We start from the raw sequence: 18,988 nt of genomic DNA on the forward strand, positions 1-18,988 counted from the left end.
TTCTAATTTTTTGCGTCATTTATGCTAATTCAACATATTCAAATAATTTTGTTTGCCAGTCTTTAACCGTTGGTGTGTTTGAACTTTTCCAATTTTGTGCAATTAGTATTCTGGCCGCTGCTGTCGAATATTGGAATAGTGTCTTGTCTTCTTTTTTAATTTCATCCCCAATTATTCCTAGTAAGAAGGCTTCTGGTCTTTTAGGGAAGGTATATTTAAATTTTTTTTTTAGCTCGTTGTAAATCAAATCCCAAAATTTCTTCGTTTCTTCGCAAGTCCACCACATATGGTAGAAATTGCCTTCTTTAATTTTACACTTCCAGCAGATCTTATAGCTAGTTTCTCGTAGACGTCTACCCACAATCTCTCTCACCACTAGGGGAAGCCTGTTGGTGGACCATCCATCCTGCCTCCAAACAGCGATCGGAAGGGGAGAAGGTGCGCGTGGGTGATGACCTCATCCTTGTCAGCGTCTCCTCTGAGCGGTACCTGGTGAGTGTATGTGTGTGTGTGTGTGTATCTCTAAACCACTGAGCCTCTTGGGCTTGCCGATCAGGAGGTCAGATACCTGAAAGAGCGTCTCCACCCTCATTGTTCTGCCCGGACACTGAGATCCAGTGCCGAGGGCCTTCTGGCGGTTCCCTCGCTGCGAGAAGCCAAGTTACAGGGAACCAGACAGAGGGCCTTCTCGGTAGTGGCACCCACCCTGTGGAACGCCCTCCCACCAGATGTCAAAGAGAAAAATAGCTACCAGACTTTTAGAAGACATCTGAAGGCAGCCCTGTTTAAGGAAGCTTTTAATGTTTGATAGGTTATTGTATTTTAGTGTTTTGTTGGAAGCCGCCCAGAGTGGCTGGGGAAACCCAGCCAGATGGGCGGGGTATAAATAATAAATTATTATTATTACTTCCAATTCTATGATTCCATTAATCCGTGGGGACTATTAAGCCCTTGATCTCACTCCCCGCCCGCTTTGTTTCTTCTATGTCTCAACAATGTCCTTCTTCTCCCCCAGCACCTGTCTACAGCCAGTGGAGAGCTCCAGGCAGATGCCTCCTTCATGCAAACACTTTGGAACATGAACCCCATCTGCTCAGGCTGCGAGGAAGGTATTTGATTCCTTGGGGTGTGGTTTGAGGTCACATGACACAGCCCCCTTGCTGAAGCTAAGCAGGTCTCAGTGTGGTCAGTGCCTAGATGGCAGACCACCGAGGAACCCCATTCCTTATTGCATTTGGATGGAGGTGACAAGGCCATTCACACAAACCTACCACATTCACATCTCTTGGAACAATGCACAGTTGCGTCTTGGAATTCACGCTGCTCTGAATTTTGTGATGCAGTTTTCCAGCCCAGAAAAGGTGCACATGAGGGGGAAATGCGAATGGAATTGCATATATTAGTGAAAACGGCACCCAAAAAGTTATGTTACGTTAGGGAAGATTGCTTATGAAAAGAATGCCTATTAGTAGAAACTGCATACTGAAACGCTGATGAATTTTCACGAGAGCTTTTGAAAAATAAAAAAATTGTAAACTGGTGTGGAAATGCAGAGAACTAAGCACAACATTGGAAAATTGAGAAATGGAGAGAACGGGGTTTATCCAGTCCCTACTTGTGTTACAGGACCAGTGGCGTAGTGTGGGGGGTGCGGGGGGGGGGGCGGCCGCACCGGGTGCAACATCTGGGGGTTAGGGTTAGGGGGCGCAAATCCACGGGTTAGGGGGCGCAAATTACTTGCCTTGCCCTGGGTGCTGACAACCCACGCTACGCCACTGTACAGGACTATGACAAAGCCTACTCAGGCCATATTCACACAATACATGGCTCCCCGCAAAGAATTATGGGAGCTGTATTGTGTTTATCCTCAGAGCTCTTAGGAGACCCCTATCCCCATCACAGAGCTGTAAGGGCACAGTGGTTTAACAGGGAACTCTGGGAATTGGAGCTCTGGCAGAGGAACAGGGGCCTCCTAAGATCTCTCAGCACCCTTAACCAACTACAGCTCCCAGAATTATTTCCAGGAAGCCACGGCGGTTTAAAGGGGCACCGCAGCTCTTCAAATGTATGGAGGGAATGTGGCTTGAGATGACACAAGCAAAGACAATGTACATCATGCATTTTGTTTTCTTTCTTTTTTCCCAATTTTTTTATTGATTTTCCAGAGTTTCAAACAAACAAACATACATCTTAACTGTACTTGATCCAATCTTGGTGACATTGTTAAATGACTTCCCCTGGCTGAGTTTAATTGTATATCATTGTAAAAGTTTCCCAAAACCAATTTTCTCATAAAATTAACTTAGTCACTTAACATCTTTCTTCCTTTTCATTTTAACTTTAAACATATTATTCTCTAACATCACATATTTTAAATCCTAAGCCTATCTGGTATTTGCAAGTTTTTCCAATTAAGTTATCTTAGCATATTTAACTAAATAGTCTTTGAATTTCAACCAATCGTCCTGGTACTCCTCCTCCTTCTGATCGCGGACTCTTCCAGTCAGGTCGGCTAGCTCTGAAAAGTCCATCATCTTCATCTGCCATTCCTCCACTGTTGGGACTTCTTGTGTTTTCCAATTCTTAGCTAAGAAAATTCTAGCTGCAGTTGTGGCGTACAAAAATAATCTTAACACCTTTCTTGGGCAATTCCATGTGCACTCCGATGTATTAGTTTCTCTGCTTGTGATGCCACGCTCTCTAATCCCTATTTTTTTGGGTGGTCCACGCAGGATATGTGACCGGAGGCCATGTTATGCGCCTCTTCCACGGCCATATGGACGAATGCCTCACCATCTCCACCACGGACCAGAACGAAGAGCAGCGCAGGTGGGCATACTGTGTGGTGGTTGTCAGCATAAAGGTGGCACTTTAAAGAGCAAGGAGGGCAAAAGAAAAGGGGGGGGGGAGAGAGAAGTCTCTGCTCCAAATAGTGAACAGAACAGATAACAGAGGGGAAGAACATGCAGACCTCGAGCGCAGCTGTTATTTGGGGAGGGGAGCCCTGTCCACAGGTCCACAGGTGACTCACCTCTCCTGGCCTGGAGGCAAGCACTCCTCCTGCGGGAACTTAGTTCCCTCCGCCTCTCTGCCCTGAGCCTCTGCAGCTCAAGAGAGGCTGGAGGGTTACTGGACCCAGAGGCAACCTCAGCTTCCTCTGACGGGGCTGAGAGTGGAGCACCTGCAGGCAATGGGTCCTCCATCGCCTCAGGAGCCAGAGCAGACTCAGCTGGTGCCTGCACCTGAGGATCCCACACAGGTGAGGACCCTTCAGGCTCATGCCCCAGCCCCGGCTCAGCTGGTTCTGGAGGCGGGGACTCCTGTGCAGGCTGGGATCCCTCAGGTTCAGCATCCGAGTCCGAATCCCAGGCCATCACACTACCCAAAAGTAAAAGATTGCACCAAAGAGAGTTCATGCTCTCGCTAACTCAGATTTTAATTCAATGCAAGCATTTTGTTATTCCCCTCCTTCCCCTGCTGAGGAGTGTATTAACTTACGGTCTCTGTGTGCGGCTTGGAAGCTGCACTGTTAGAGGAAAAACAATGCTGTCCAAGGTTGTAAAGACTGCGGAGAGAATAATTGGGCGCACTCTTCCCACCTTGGGTCAAATCTATGCTTCCAGGCGCCATAAGAAAGCTGCAGAGATAGTGCAGGATAGTGCGCACCCCGGAAACGATCTCTTTCAGCTTCTGCCTTCTGGAAGAAGGTACAGGGTTATAAAGACTAGGACTAGCTGCCTGAGAAACAGTTTCTATCCAAATGCGATTTTGGTTTTAAACGCAGTGCAAGGTAGTCTCTGGGACGCGGGTGGCACTGTGGGTTAAACCACAGAGCCTAGGACTTGTCGATCAGAAGGTTGGTGGTTCGAATCCCCGCACTGGGGTCCCACTGAGTTCTTACTCAGACCCTTTATCCCTGAAATACCCTATAATGGCAAGAGCAGCACAGCTGGATTCAAGGAAGGCAGCGGCAAGCTGGTGTCCTCTGGACTACAGTTCCCATCAGCCTCAGTGTCCTACAGCTGTACTTGCTGGGGGAAGATTGGAATCAGGTTGGCGAAGGCGGTTGTAGCAAATAAGAGGCGTTATTGCCATGCCTGGTAATTGAACTGGCTGGTTTTGAACCCTGCTTCTGGAATTCCTTTTCCGCAGGGTGGTGAACTACGAAGGCGGAGCTGTCTGTTCCCAGGCTCGCTCGCTGTGGCGTCTGGAGCCTCTGCGCATCAGGTATGAAATACTAATAACAAATAATGGCGGTGCTGTTGGGGTCGCTTGCGTCCCAGGAGCACAGGCTCCCTTGTGGATTTTTCTGCCTCAAAAGCCATGAACAACACAAAGGATTCTGGGTTGTGTTTGAGGGAGCAATGTCGGTTTTCACTGGCTTTTGAACCAACTTTTGATGGTATAAAATGTTATTTTAGGACTGTTCCTTTTAAATGTGTCCTGACAAAAAATATATATATATACAGAAAATGTTTTTTAACCCAAGGACTCGGTTAAAAATCAAGAGCTTACATGGTTGTTATGTAGAGTGGGATGCCACGAAATGCCACAATAAGAGACATCACCTCATGACCGGTTCTATTTCTTACCTGAAAGTGAAAAATACAATCTGGCTGCCACTCTGTGGCTCTATGGCTTCCACCTCTATATCTTTATTTGTTGACCCTACCTGGAATATAGTCTTTGACCCTTTTTCTACCCTTACTGACCTTCTTATCAGACATGTGAGCAGTCCTAGTATCAGTGTGCTTACACCCTCAGGCACAACTGCCATTTTATTTTATTTTATATTTTATTTTAATGCTGCCCTTCATCCAAAGATCACAGGGCGGTTCACAACAGAAAAATGAAAAAAAATGAAAACATAAAATACACAATAAAGCAAAAACAGCTCCCTCAAAAAAAAAAAAAAAAAAGTCCAGTGTGCCAGTGGACAGCTGGGTTTGGAAGCTGCCATTTTAATTTCCCACAATCCCTTGCCCTCAGTGTAGTGTTGTTTTGAGGCATTGTGTGGAGAATTAACATGGCTGCTTTGGAGCAATGGCTCCAAACTACAAGAAAGAAGATTCCCCCTAAACATTAGGAAGAACTTCCTGACAGTAAGAGCTGTTTGACAGTGGAATTTGCTGCCAAGGAGTGTGGTGGAGTCTCCTTCTTTGGAGGTCTTGAAGCAGAGGCTTGACAACCATATGTCAGGAGTGCTCTGATGGTGTTTCCTGCTTGGCAGGGGGTTGGACTCGATGGCCCTTGTGGTCTCTTCCAACTCTAGGATTCTATGATTCTGCCCAGGAAACTGTGACTGCCACCACCCAATGAATTGTTCAAGGCCCAACCATGGGTGCTACTGACTGCAGAGGAGCCAACAGAGGACATGTGGCAAATTAAACCAGGGGAAGGACCTGCTTGTATGGAAGCCAGGATCTTACGGAGCACTGTCTCCTAGTGACTCCCTTGCAGCTTAAAATATCAATTTACAAAGAGTCTGCAATCCAGTATTCATTGAGGGATGATACTCCTGAAACTACCTGCATTGTTTCGGGGTATTCAGCCCAGATTTTTAAAGCTAAATCTAAAGTTGCCTGATTTACTCAATTGTGGCTATCTAGACTTTTTATATCTTGTATGTGTTTGGATTGTTAATGTATTTGGATGACTTAGTATGATTTTATTGTTTGAACTCATGCCAATAAAGGCCAACGACAAGAAAAACGACTGAGGAAAGAAACTACCTGTGAGAGGAATTGGCCACAACACATAGACTCTCCTCCCTGCAAGAGAGGGGAGTGGTTGTGGCTGGGAGCCGGACTCCGCCTCAAGCAGGGGGGCTTTTGCCCCCTGCCTCCCACTCACCTGGCTGGCGCCCCCGCCCTCGGCCGACACCCAACCAGGTGCCTTCAAGGGGGCATGTACAGCAGCCTGAATTGCTGCGGCGCCAGCCTCCAGCCCTCACTTTTTGTCGTCCCGTCGCGAGTCACCCACCCTCCACTCCCTTAGAGCTCAGGGTTTCAGTTTTCTTTTGGCCTTGCTATGGACCTTAGGTTGGTCGCCCTGGTTGTGCAGGGGGCCTGGTAGGATTTTTTCCATTTGGCATTAGGCTTTTTGGTTTTTTCGCCTACCTCGTAGCAATCGTCACAACTTTCGTGGTATTGGTGGGTAGGTTAGGCATTGGAATAATGTGTTGTGGTGTCAAAGGGCTAGGTGTGGCCATCGCCTGCACCTTCAATTTTTGGGTATTCCGTTAAAGGAATCCGGCGGTCGTGTATTCTGTCCGATGCCTGCTTGACTGGAGGCCATGGCACGACCATCGGTGACATCAGGGGAGAGCCTATAGTTGGATTAGCATCAACAGGCTCCACCTACTGGTGAATAAACCCCCCTTTGTTTTTTAGACTCACCCCTCTCCAAGTGGGTGGAGTCAGCTGACGTAATCCAATGCCTAAGCCAATACATTTTCACTTGCCGAAATCAATAAAGATGTGGCCTTTTCTTGCCCATTAACCTTATATCACGTGTCCTTGTGTTTCATTCCACTGCGCGGGGTTCGGGTCCTCGAACCACAACCTTCTTCCATGTGTTCACAGCAGTAAATGGTGGGACTACGCTATAATGTCGTTTATGTATTGCAGGGGCAGCCACTGGGCTGTTTCCCCTGATGTTGTTGGACCACAATTCCTGGCATCCTTACCTATTGGCCTTGCTGGCTGCAGGGGCTGATGGGAGTTGGAGTCCAACAGCATCTGAAGGGCAGCACACTGGCTACCCCTGATGTGTCCTAGTTGCCTGAGAGGGAACATACAGTATTTCTTCTACCCCCAACAGCTGGAGCGGCAGCCACATGAAGTGGGGGCAGCCCTTCCGCGTCCGCCACGTGACCACAGGCCGCTACCTGGCGCAGACCGACGAGAAGGGGCTGGTTGTGGTCGACGCTGAGAAAGCTCACACCAAAGCCACAGCTTTCTGCTTCAGGATCTCTAAGGTGAGAGGAGTCCCCCATTATTGCCTTCGTTGGAAGTAGGACAGTCTTTGTTGTTGTTTAGTTGTGTCCGACTCTTTGTGACCCCCTGGACCAGAGCACGCCAGGCACTCCTGTCTTCCACTGCCTCCCGCAGTTTGGTCAAACTCATGCTGGTAGCTTCGAGAACACTGTCCAGCCATCTCGTCCTCTGTCGTCCCCTTCCCCTTGTGCCCTCCATCTTTCCCAACATCAGGGTCTTTTCCAGGGAGTCTTCTCTTCTCCTGAGGTGGCCAAAGTCTTGGAGCCTCAGCTTCAGGATCTGTCCTTCCAGTGAGCACTCAGGGCTGATTTCCTTCAGAATGGAGAGGTTTGATCTTCTTGCAGTCCATGGGACTCTCAAGAATCTCCTCCAGCAAGGTTCTCTGCCTTTAAGAATATAAGTACCCAAGAAGAGCTGTGCTGGACCAAAGGCCCATCTTGTCCAATATCCTGTTCTCTCATTGGCCAACCAGATGCCCTAATGGGAAGCCTAAGTGCAACAGAGCTCTCACCACTTGTGATTCCACTGCAGCTGGGATTCAGAGGCAAACGGCCAACAAGGGCGAACAGAGTTATCATGACTATTGTTGTTATGACAGTTGATTTATCCTTCTAAACCACTGTCTCAAGGCGAAATACACATAAGATAGGAATGCTGTGTGTCTGGATTTTCCTGGACACAGCCAGGAAATGGGCTTGAAAATGGCGCCCGTGTGGATTTTTGGTTATTATTCAGTTATTATTATTTACTACCCCCACTGTGGAAGGACGTGTGGATCCAGAACTGGCCTCCAAAGTCGCTTATGGATTCATTGTTAAAACCGTGTTTATGGAAGACAATCTTACTGGGCTACGAGTGATAGCCAAAGAAGAAGAAGACTACTATTACTACTACTACTGTTAATTCATTTTCTCACCTGCCCTTCACTGTAAAGCCCCTGGATGGGTTACAGCCATTTAAAAATACTAAATGTTGAAAGTGGCATTGAAATGGAGAGAATCTTGTAAGTAGGAGTAGCCAGGCGGTTTCAGAAACAGCAAGATATTCTAAAACTGAATAATCAGGTCCAACTGAACAGCAGAACTGAACATTATTCATTTTGGGCGGATTTTCTCAGAATTGGCAAAATGTCTGGGAAAACATAGATGTATGGCAAGTAGGGTGTTATATTATATATATATATATATATATATGTTAGGGACTCAGCGGGAGCGCAGGGAGGAGAGGAGATGGAGAGCGAGGGGGAGCAATCCGAGGGCAGCGTAGGAGAATATGACAGCAGCCCGATAGATTCCATGAGCCTCTCCAGCGAATCGGAAGATTCACAGAAGGGGGCGCCGATGGGCAGGGCAAGGAGCGACCCAAGGGGGACACCCCAGAAGCAAGGGGCCAGCGGGGACTCCCAGAGCAGCAGTTGGAAATCAGGACCAGCTTCCCCACCAGAGCGTAGTGGGGGGGAGGAGTCCCAGGTGTCAGAGCCCACATATGCACCACCAGCGAGAGAAGATGAGTCAGGGTTGACCACGCCTCCATCGGAGAGCGAGTTAACGGTCAAGAGGAAAGTTGCAGGCTGGGCGCGCGCGCCAAGTTCAAAGGTACAGGCGAGCGGCACAGAAGGTAGCCCGGATAGGGAACCAGGTCCTAAAGCCCGCCGGAAGGAGGGGCAAGAATCGTCAGGGTCAGCGTCAGAGGAGTCCAGGAAGGATGAAACCCTAGCGGGCAGGAGGGCCCAGAGAAGAAAGGAACTTAGGAAGAGGTGGAGCAAGGCGAGAGTCTTAAACTGGTGTGGAAGGGGAGGAGACTCAGACGGGACTTCGCCGGTCTAAGGTCGAGACGTAGAGCTGCACGCTGCGGCTTTAAAATGGAAACTGAACCTCAATAAAGACTTTTGTACATAACTACAGCCTAGCGTTGGTCCTCTGTGAGCTGGGACCTGGAGGCAGCCCTGACAATATATATAATCTTTAAAAGAAAAGATTTGGCATACATATACATGTGCTGATGTTTTGTCTTATTGGTTTGCTTTTGAATAAAATAAACATTGTAGGAGAGCCCCTTCGCCAGCCTGTGGCCTCAGTGTGCCCCTGCCATCCCTCTGAGCTCATGGCGCCCTCTGTTCTCCCCCTTGCCCTTTTAGGAAAAGCTGGATGTGGCTCCGAAGCGAGACGTGGAGGGGATGGGAGCCCCTGAGATCAAGTACGGAGAGTCCATGTGTTTCGTGCAGCATGTTGACAGCGGCCTCTGGGTGACGTACGCAGCGGCTGATGCCAAGGCTCTCCGCTTGGGGCTGCTCAAGAGAAAGGTGAGGCTTAACCGGCTGGCCTTCCTGGCTTTCTATCAGGGCTGGTGGCCCTGAGCCAAGGAGTCGTGCAGGGGAGGGTGAGCCCATAAGGTGCCCATTCAGCATCTAAAACACGCAAGTTTCTCAGACTGGAGAGCACAGCCTGAGTACGCAGCTTTATAGGGCCAGGTGGAAGCTGATTGGCTCCCCGTGTCAGCTGGTCTGTTTTGGATTGGTCGCTGCAGCACCACCCTCTGGCTATCTGTGGCAGTGGCACAGCAGCACAGTGCCCTCTGCTGGCCAGCTGTCATAGTGGCGCAGAGAGTAAAGTTTCCTAGGTCCCCCTGTCAAGAATCTCTGGTTCGAGAGTTCTCAGAGCGTCCACCATATATACCTGCTTTCTTCGCTCACCCTACAGGCCATCTTGCACCAGGAAGGTCACATGGACGATGCTCTCTCCCTGACCCGCTGCCAGCGTGAGGAGTCGCAAGCTGCCCGGATGATCTACAGCACTTCTGGCCTTTACAACCAGTTCATCAAGTAGGTGCCGGGCAGATTCTGCTCCCGTGGAAACCAAGAAATCGACCGCTTGAGTTGTGTTCTGTGCCTGCCTGTCACCTGCCTGCCTGTCATCTTTTTTGTGGTTCCATGCTCCCCTCTGCCATCCCCATTGGCTGATCCATTGTGGTGCCACGGAATGTTAGCAAGCATTCCAATAGATGTGCAAGACTAATAGTAATTCGTCGCAATGCAAAACAAAACCGAACTGCTCATGGGCATAGCTGTCAACTTTTCCCTTTTCTTGCGAGGAATCCTATTTTTTAATAAGGGAATTTCCCTTTAAAAAAGGGAAACGTTGACAGCTATGCTCATAGTGTAGCCTTATTAGAGTTCACCGATTGGGTCTGCGTTGCTCCCGGACAGGAGGAAGGAAGTCAAATGACACCGAGGGTTGGTTCAGAGAAAGAGTTCTTTATTTCTGCTCTCCGGAACAGCAGAAAGGCACCTGTGTGGTGTGTCCACAGCAAGTCCAAAGAAATGAGAAATTTCATGCAGTATATATATCCTCCAGGCACCCTCTCCCTCCTTCCCCAGGAGCCCAACCACGTAAGCCTATACACGCAGGTTGACATCACATATGTTCCTGCTCCGGTACTCTTAACCATAAAAGGGTATTCCTTCCTGTACTTCTGACCATAAAAGGGTATTCCTGTTCCTACTCTTATCTTGGAGCAAGAGGTCACCAACTCCAAGAACACACTCTGGCGCTGTTCCCGGACTAGGTCTGTGCGTAAGGACATAAGATAAGACCTAGACATGTCATCCCTACTCCACTGAAACAGCCAAGGCCATCCTTGCCGTCACGAACTGATAAAGGAGAGGGCTCTGAGCACTTGTTTATACAGCCGGGTTTTTGTTTATACATTGACTCAGAGCTCAAGTTAATGGATTTTAGCTAAGGGAAAATAGGGATTTTGGTGCCCGTTTCAAACTGCCTGCACAGTCAGTTTTGGGTTTAGGAAACCCATTCCTTCAGTAGGAGGGAAGAGAGAGGTCAGTTTGGCGAGAAGAGAAGCAGCACCTAGTAAGAGGAGGAGCTGCAGTGCTGGGTTTATTTATTGAATTTCTATCCCGCCGTTCCTCTCTTTGATTAAGCAGCCATGAGGTCTAGCAGCTTGCCCTGTTTCAAGACCTGAAGCTGAAGAGGTTTGGTGCTAAGGGGAGCATTCCACAAAGTAAATATATTAACTTGCGGCCATCTTAGGGGTGTGATTCCTCCTTCTCTGTGCCATCCATATCCAATGCTAATCTCAGCTTTGGTCATTCCTTCTCCAGGGGCCTGGACACACTGAGCGGAAAGGTCAAGTCGGGAACCCCAGTGACTCTTCCCATCGATGGGATGATTCTCAGCTTGCAGGACCTGATCAACTACTTCCAGCACCCTGAGGAAGAGCTGCAACATGAGGAGAAGCAGACCAAGCTTCGTTCCCTCAAAAACAGGCAGAACCTCTTCCAGGAAGAGGTGAGCAATTGGGGACTCAGCCTAGGAGGGTGGCCTCAGTGAAGCCATTGCCAAACCGGTGCCCTCAATATGTTGGGTTCCCAGTTCGCAGCAGCCCCGGCCAGCATGGCCAATAGGAATGATGGAAGCTGTAGTCCCAACAGCATTTGGAGAGGCTCACAGCTTCTCCACCTCTGGTGAAGACAGCAGGGGCTTGTGTGGCTTGCTAAGGTCCTGTGGGCATTTCGGTGCTGAAAGTTCTTCACTGGCTCCCAGTACATTTCCGAGCACAATTCAAAATGTTGGTGCTGACCTTTAAAGCCCCAAACGGCCTTGGTCCAGTATACCTGAAGGAACATCTCCACCCTCATCGTTCTGCCCGGACACTGAGATCCAGCACTGAGGGCCTTCTGGTGGTTCCCTCCCTGCGAGATGTGAGGTTACAGGGAACCAGGCAGAGGGCCTTCTTGGTGGTGGCACCCGCCCTGTGGAACGCCCTCCCACCAGATGTCAAGACAATAAACAACTATTTTACTTTTAAAAGACACGTGAAGGCGGCCCTGTTTAGGGAAGTTTTTAATGTCTGACGCTGTATTGTTTTTGATATTTGGTTGGAAGCCGCCCAGAGTGGCTGGGGAGACCCAGTCAGATGTGCGGGGTATACAGTGGTGCCCCGCAAGACGAACGCCTCGCAAGATGGAAAACCTGCTTGACGAAAGGGTTTTCTGTTTTGGAGGCGCTTCGCAAAACGAATTTCCCTATGGGCTTGCTTCGCAAAACGAAATGTCTTGCGAGTTCCTGCGGGTTCCCCCCTTTTTTCCCCTTTTCCTAAGCCGCTAAGCCGCTTATCAGCTGATCCGCTAAAAGCCGTTAAACCGCTAATAGCGCTAATCCGCTAAGCTGTCCATGGGCTTGCTTCGCAAGATGAAAAAACCGCTATACGAAGAGCCTCACGGAACGGATTAATTTCGTCTTGCGAGGCACCACTGTAAATAATAAATTATTATTATTATTATTATTATTATTATTATTATTATTATTCTGCTTCTTTCGCAGGGCATGATCACACTTGTTCTGAACTGCATTGACCGCCTCAACGTGTACAGCACTGCCGCACACTTTGCTGAATACGCTGGCGAGGACGCCGCTGAGTCCTGGAAGGAGATTGTCAACCTGCTGTATGAGCTTCTCGGTATGAACACCAAGGGCAGAGCTCCAGGATGAGAGCTACCTGGGCCCATGTTGACACGACACAGATCTGGAGCTTGCAGGGTGCTTTCGCGTGGCTAGCGAAGTTTAGGGAAGGGGGTCATCATGGATTTCCAGTTCTGATTTGGTCTGGATTTGATTGCAGGTTTCACAAGCAACCCTTCCTGGCCCCTGAATTTGCCTGGCAAGTTCCCACACCCCCCCAATGGAAAAAATGACACATGACACAATTATTAAGGTTAATGGGCTAAATAAGGGCCACTCCCCCCGGAATCCTTTATCGGAGCGCTACCTCCCCTCTTCCATCTACAGAGCAATACCAATGCCTAACCGCCAATACCAAGAAAGTTATGACGATTTGTTACGAGGTAGGCAAAAACCAGGGGACGCGGGTGGCGCTGTGGGTTAAACCACAGAGCCTAGGACTTGCCGATCAGAAGGTTGGTGGTTCGAATCCCTGCAACGGGGTGAGCTCCCATTGCTCAGTCCCTGCTCATGCTAACCTAGCAGTTCGAAAGCATGTCAAAGTGCAAGTAGATAAATAGATACCACTCCGGCAGGAAGGTAAACGGCGTTTCTGTGCGCTGCTCTGGTTCGCCAGAAGCGGCTTAGTCATGCTGGCCACATGACCCGGAAGCTGTATGCCGGCTCCCTCGGCCATTAAAGTGAGATGAGCGCCGCAACCCCAGAGTCGTCCGTGACTGGACCTAATGGTCGGGGGTCCCTTTACCTTCACCTTTTATACCACTTTAAATAGTCATGCCTTGCTCCCAGAGAATCCTGGGAAGTGTGGTTTGTTAAGGGAGCCAAGTTGTTAGGAGATTATTCCCTTTACACTATTCCCTTTACAGATCTTCAGTTTCCAGAGTGGTTTAACGGTTCATCCCTTTTCTTAAGGAACCAGTCACTTAACAAATGGGATGGACCATTAAACAACTCTGGAAACTAGAGCTCTGTAAGGGGAATAGTGGGGTGGTCTCCTAACAGCTCCCGGCACCCTAAAGAAACCACTGTTCCCAGGATTCTCTGGGGCAAGGCATGACTATTTAAAGTGGTATAACCCTGATGGAAATGTATCATGCAGATGGGGAATCAGTTGCCAGGTTTGCGTGTCACTTTTAAACCATAATTTAAAGTAAAAGGATTGTGAGTGAGTGAGAAAAGGCTGCTCCATCCACCATCTCTGCTTGTGGGCTTCCGGTTAGCCATTGTGAGGACCCAATGCTGGACGAGATAATAGCCCTTTGGTCTGATCTCGCGGTTGCAAAATTAAATTGCCTGACCATAATGTTGTGGTGGTAACTAGCCGGATAGTAACATGCACGCCCTTTGCCTTGGTGTCCCTCCACGCAGCTTCACTGATCCGTGGGAACCGGGCCAACTGTGCCCTTTTCTCCAACAACCTGGACTGGCTGGTCAGCAAGTTGGATCGACTGGAGGCCTCCTCTGGTGAGCAGATGGGGTGGTCGGGGCTGTCCTATACCGTGATCTTAAAGTCTTCTTCAAGCCACCCGAGCACTGTTGAAGTTTTGGACTACAATACCCATCATCCCCAGGCAGTTGGCAGGGATGATGGGAGTTGTAGTAATCCAAAACTGCAGGCTGAGAAAGGCTAGTGTCTGTCTGTCTATCTATCTATTTATTTGTCTGTCTATCTATCTATCTATCTATCTATCTATCTATCTATCTATCTAATCTCTCTCTCTCAATCTATCTATATCTATCTATTTATCTCTCTATCTATCTATGTTAAAACAAAGAAATGGTTGGAGAGGAAACATAACCCAGTGTTGAAAGCAATTTAGTCTTGTGTATAGCTATAGTTCCCCTAAAATTCCCCTAAAATTATGGGGAATCAACCATTATCCATTAGCTTGGGGGCCAGTGTGGTGTAATGGCCAGAGTGTTGGACTGGGACCTGGAGACCAAGGTTCACATCCCCATTTGGGCATGAAGCTCCCTGGGTGAACTTTGACGAGTCCTTCAATCTCAGTCTAGCCTACCTCACAGGGTTGTTGTGAGGTAACATGTATGTGCGTTCTCTCTTTCTCCCATCCTGGTCTTATCTGGCAGGCATCTTGGAGGTTTTATACTGCGTGCTCATTGAAAGCCCTGAAGTTCTGAACATCATCCAAGAGAACCACATCAAGTCTATCATTTCGCTCTTGGACAAACACGGGCGCAACCACAAGGTAAGTCGAGCCACACATGCGCCACTGACTCCTCTTCTCGCAGACAAGCGTCAGTCGGCAGAAAGCTTTTTTCTCTGCAACATGTTGGACACAGGCCAGAGGAAGGGCACTGTCAGGAGTTCAGCCTACACTCGAGTGGCACCCTGGCAGAGACGCATACCCGACTGGCATGTTCTCTCCCTCCTGGTCTTTCGTTCGGGAGCTTCAAAAGCTTTCTTCAGCCTGAACATCACAGGGACCAATGCCAACCGACACCGGCACACTTAGGGATCCGCAGAGTCTGCGCATCACGCGTGACAGACCTCAGCAACTCAGCATTTTGGCTAATCTACTTTATTTACATATAAAAACACATGGAGCACGGCAACATGGCTCCCTCTCTCTTTAGCATCAGATAGCAAAGAGAAAAAGAACAAAGGACAATAGTCCCACTTCACGGAACACAGTAACACAAACATCCTGTCTCTGTCACTTCCCACTTTGTGGAGTCAAAACATACATCGTCATGTGATAGACAAAAATCCCATGACTGCAATCATAGATCAGGAATTCTAACAGGCACATGTAGCACACTTGAATCGTGTCCAGTGTTAACTCCTATTCAGAGTAGACCCATTGAAATTGATGAGCCTGGCTCATTAATCTGGTTTTTTCCTTATCATCAATGTTAATTATTTGTTTGAATGTTTTAAATAGTTGTTTTTAACTGTGGTGTTTTTGTTTTGCTGATAATTCCATTGTTTTAATTGTTTGTAAGCCACTTTGAGGGTTTTGATTTGTTTTTTTACAATCAAGCAGTATGTAAGTTTTATGAAATATCGTATTTTTCCTTCTATAACACGCAGATTTTTTCTCCTAAAAAGGAAGGGGAAATGTCTGTGCGTGTTATTGAGCGAATGTGTGGTCCCTGGAGCCAAATAGTGCAAGGGGAGGCAAAAAAAAGCAGGCAAAAATCAAACCTCGAGTCTCCTAGAAGGGAAACTTGAAAAGAGGAAGCGGCTGCTTTCCAGCATTCTGCCTCAGGGTCTTACTGTCCACCCATCTCTGTTTCCTTGCTGTGTTTGCTCAAACGGAACAAAGAGCAGGGAAAGCCCCTCCCCTCCAGGCAAGCAGAGGGGAAAGCAGAGTGAAAACATGCAGGAGGGAGAGAGAGAGAGAGAGCGCGCACTCGCGAGCTGGCTGACTTGGGTGGGTAGGTGAGGGAAAACTTTTGCCTTCCTTTCCTCCCTCCCAGTTATACCCCTCTCCTGCATTCTTAGCCAGCTGCTTCTCTGCACACCCCTCTCCTGCTCCTTGTCCCTTCTGTGTTTTTCCTTCCCTCCCCACTTAAAATGTGGTTAAAAAGCATGGATCCACATGGATCCTCAGAATCTTTGCATTGGGTCAGCCCAAATTCACCATCAGATCACATAGCATGTCCATGGCTACAGCCTGCCCCTCAAAATCACGCACCCACTGTTGCCTGGGGCTGCAATGGTGCAAAAACATGGTTACAAAACATGGATCCACATGGATCCTCAGGATCTTTGCATTGGGTCAGCCCAAATTCACCATCAGAGCACATAGCATGTCCATGGCTACAGCCTGCCCCCCAAAAATCACGCACCCACTGTTGCCTGGGGCTGCAATGGTGCAAAAACGTGGTTACAAAGCATGGATCCACAGGGATTCTCAGGATTTTTGCATTGGGTCACCCCAAATTCACCATCAGATCACATGTCTGTGGCCACAGCATGAAGCACAAAAATGATACATCCACTGTTTCATTCAGAATGTTTTTTCCCTTGTTTTCCTCTAAAAACGATGTGCGTGTTATGGTCAGGTGCGTGTTATAGAGCGAAAAATACGGTAAATAAATTTTGGTGCCCCCTTGGCAGGTCCTGGATGTCCTCTGCTCTCTGTGTGTCTGCAATGGTGTGGCCGTCCGCTCTAACCAAAACCTCATCACTGAAAACTTGCTCCCGGGAAGGGACCTACTCTTGCAGACAAAGCTCATCAACTACGTCACCAGGTTGGTGCTTTCCTCGTTTTAATGAGGCATCACACGTGTCACAATTCTTCTGGTGTGGGATGGGGGTATCAGCACAGAATGCAAATTTGGAAACGTGACTAGACTTTCCTTTAGGTTTCTAGTCCTTATCAGTTCCAAAGGTGTGCAGACAACGATTGCTGAAATATCAGGATGATATCCACTGTTAGCCATATTACGGAGTAAAAAGGGACCCCTGACCATTAGGTCCAGTCGTGGCCGACTCTGGGGTTGTGGCGCTCATCTCGCTTTATTGGCCGAGGGAACCGGCATACAGCTTCCGGGTCATATGGCCAGCATGACTAAGCCGCTTCTGGCGAACCAGAGCAGTGCACGGAAACACCATTTACCTTCCCGCCGGAGCAGTACCTATTTATCTACTTGCACTTTGACGTGCTTTCGAACTGCTAGGTTGGCAGGAGCAGGGACCGAGCAATGGGAGCTCACTCCGTTGTGGGGATTCGAACCACCGACCTTCTGATCGGCAAGCCCTAGGCTCTGTGGTTTAACCCACAGCGCCACCCACGTCCCTATTATGGAGTAGACCCACTGAAATCGGTGCGCTTAAGTAAATCAAGACCAACGATTTCAGGGGATCTGTTTTGAGTTTTCAGTCAGTTCGGCATCGCCCTCAGAAGCTAGAAGGGGGGTGGAATAAGATTTCCCCAGACTTGGGGGCAGCAGAGCTTCAGATTCCTTGCCCTTCTGCATAATCTGACTTGGACACGATAGCAAATGTTTCATAATAAATGGTGCATATAAGAGAAATTGTGTAACTTTAGCCAGTTTGTTATAGCAGGATCATGCTTCCCTTGGCAGAGAATCTGCCTTATGGAACTTTAATTTTTAGTTTAACGTAACCTAGGATCTAAGGGACGCAGGTGGCGCTGTGGTCTAAACCACAGAGCCTAGGGCTTGCCAATCGGAAGGTCGGCGGTTCAAATCCCCGCAATGGAGTGAGCTCCCTTTGCTCGGTCCCTGCTCCTGCCCACCTAGCAGTTTGAAAGCACGTCAAAGTGCAAGTAGATAAATAGGTACCACTCCGGCGGGAAGGTAAACGGCGTTTCTGTGCGCTGCTCTGGTTTGCCAGAAGCGGCTTAGTCATGCTGGCCACATGACCCGGAAGCTGTACGCCGGCTCCCTCGGCCAATAAAGCGAGATGAGTGCCGCAACCCCAGAGGCAGCCACGACCGGACCTAATGGTCAGGGCTCCCTTTACCTTTAAGCTAGGATCTTGGAATTCAACTGGGATCAAACAATTTAAACTCGGAGGAAGGCCATCAGCGAGACCCCCCAAATCACCATCACGTCCTTTGGTTTTCTCTTCCCTTTGGGTCTGATGGTCTTTCCTTTTTCTCCTTCCTTTCTTCACCCTCCTTCCTCATTCCCCTGCTCTTCCTCCCTCTTAAACAGCATGCGCCCCAACATCTTCCTGGGCACACACGATGGCTCCACTCAGTACAAGAAGTGGTACTACGAGATGATTGTGGATTACGTGGAACCCTTCGTGACCTCTCAGGCCACCCATTTGCGGGTTGGCTGGGCCATGGCAGAAGGATACAGCCCTTACCCCGGAGGCGGGGAAGGTTGGGGAGGCAATGGCGTCGGGGACGACCTCTACTCCTTTGGCTTCGACGGCCTGCACCTGTGGTCAGGTAGGGCACCTGCGTGGGGTGGTTCACACACCTTGCACATGCCATTCAGGCTTCAGATGTCAAGGAAATAAACGGCTACCTGGCATTTAGAAGACAAATAGAGGCAGTCCGTATTGGGGAAGTTTTTAATGTTTGATGCTTTTACTGCGGTTTTATAATTGTTGGAAGCTGCCCAGTGGTGCTGGGGCGACCCAGTTCGATGGGAGGCATGGAAATAAATTGTTGCTGTTGTTGTTTTGTTGTTGCTGTTGTGGCATCTAAGGCAGAGCTTCCCAAACTTGGGTCTCCAGCTGTTTTTGATCTACAATTCCCATCTTTCTCGATCACTGGTCCTGCTAGGTAGGGATTATGGGAGTTGTAGTTCAAAAACAGCTGGAGACCCAGTTTTGGGAAACTCTGATCTAAGGCAACGGGAGGAAATGTTTTTGAAGAAGAAGAAGAAGAGTTTGGATTTGATATCCCGCTTTATCACTCCCCTTAAAGAGTCTCAAAGCGGCCAACAGTCTCCTTTCCCCTCCTCCCCATAACAAACACTCTGTGAGGTGAGTGAGGCTGAGAGGCTTCAGAGAAGTGTGACTGGCCCAAGGTCACCCAGCAGCTGCATGTGGAGGAGCGGGGAAGC

General features: G+C 48.8%; 1 protein-coding gene across 1 annotated transcript in view; it reads left to right on the forward strand.

Annotated features, from left to right (window-relative positions):
• RYR1 (ryanodine receptor 1) overlaps window positions 1–18,988 on the forward strand; it is a 220,706-nt gene that overhangs the window by 50,196 nt on the left and 151,522 nt on the right. Inside the window, exons 6-18 of the mRNA XM_079989357.1 lie at window positions 380–492; window positions 1,016–1,109; window positions 2,733–2,829; window positions 4,153–4,227; window positions 6,823–6,979; window positions 9,136–9,300; window positions 9,698–9,819; window positions 11,116–11,302; window positions 12,338–12,473; window positions 13,844–13,939; window positions 14,564–14,682; window positions 16,560–16,693; window positions 18,125–18,366. Of these exons, the coding sequence (XP_079845483.1) occupies window positions 380–492; window positions 1,016–1,109; window positions 2,733–2,829; window positions 4,153–4,227; window positions 6,823–6,979; window positions 9,136–9,300; window positions 9,698–9,819; window positions 11,116–11,302; window positions 12,338–12,473; window positions 13,844–13,939; window positions 14,564–14,682; window positions 16,560–16,693; window positions 18,125–18,366 (1,737 nt within the window). The remainder of the gene's footprint in view (window positions 1–379; window positions 493–1,015; window positions 1,110–2,732; window positions 2,830–4,152; window positions 4,228–6,822; window positions 6,980–9,135; window positions 9,301–9,697; window positions 9,820–11,115; window positions 11,303–12,337; window positions 12,474–13,843; window positions 13,940–14,563; window positions 14,683–16,559; window positions 16,694–18,124; window positions 18,367–18,988) is intronic.

The sequence above is a fragment of the Podarcis cretensis genome (assembly GCF_951804945.1).
Source record: "Podarcis cretensis genome assembly, chromosome: 8".
NCBI lineage: Eukaryota > Metazoa > Chordata > Lepidosauria > Squamata > Lacertidae > Podarcis > Podarcis cretensis.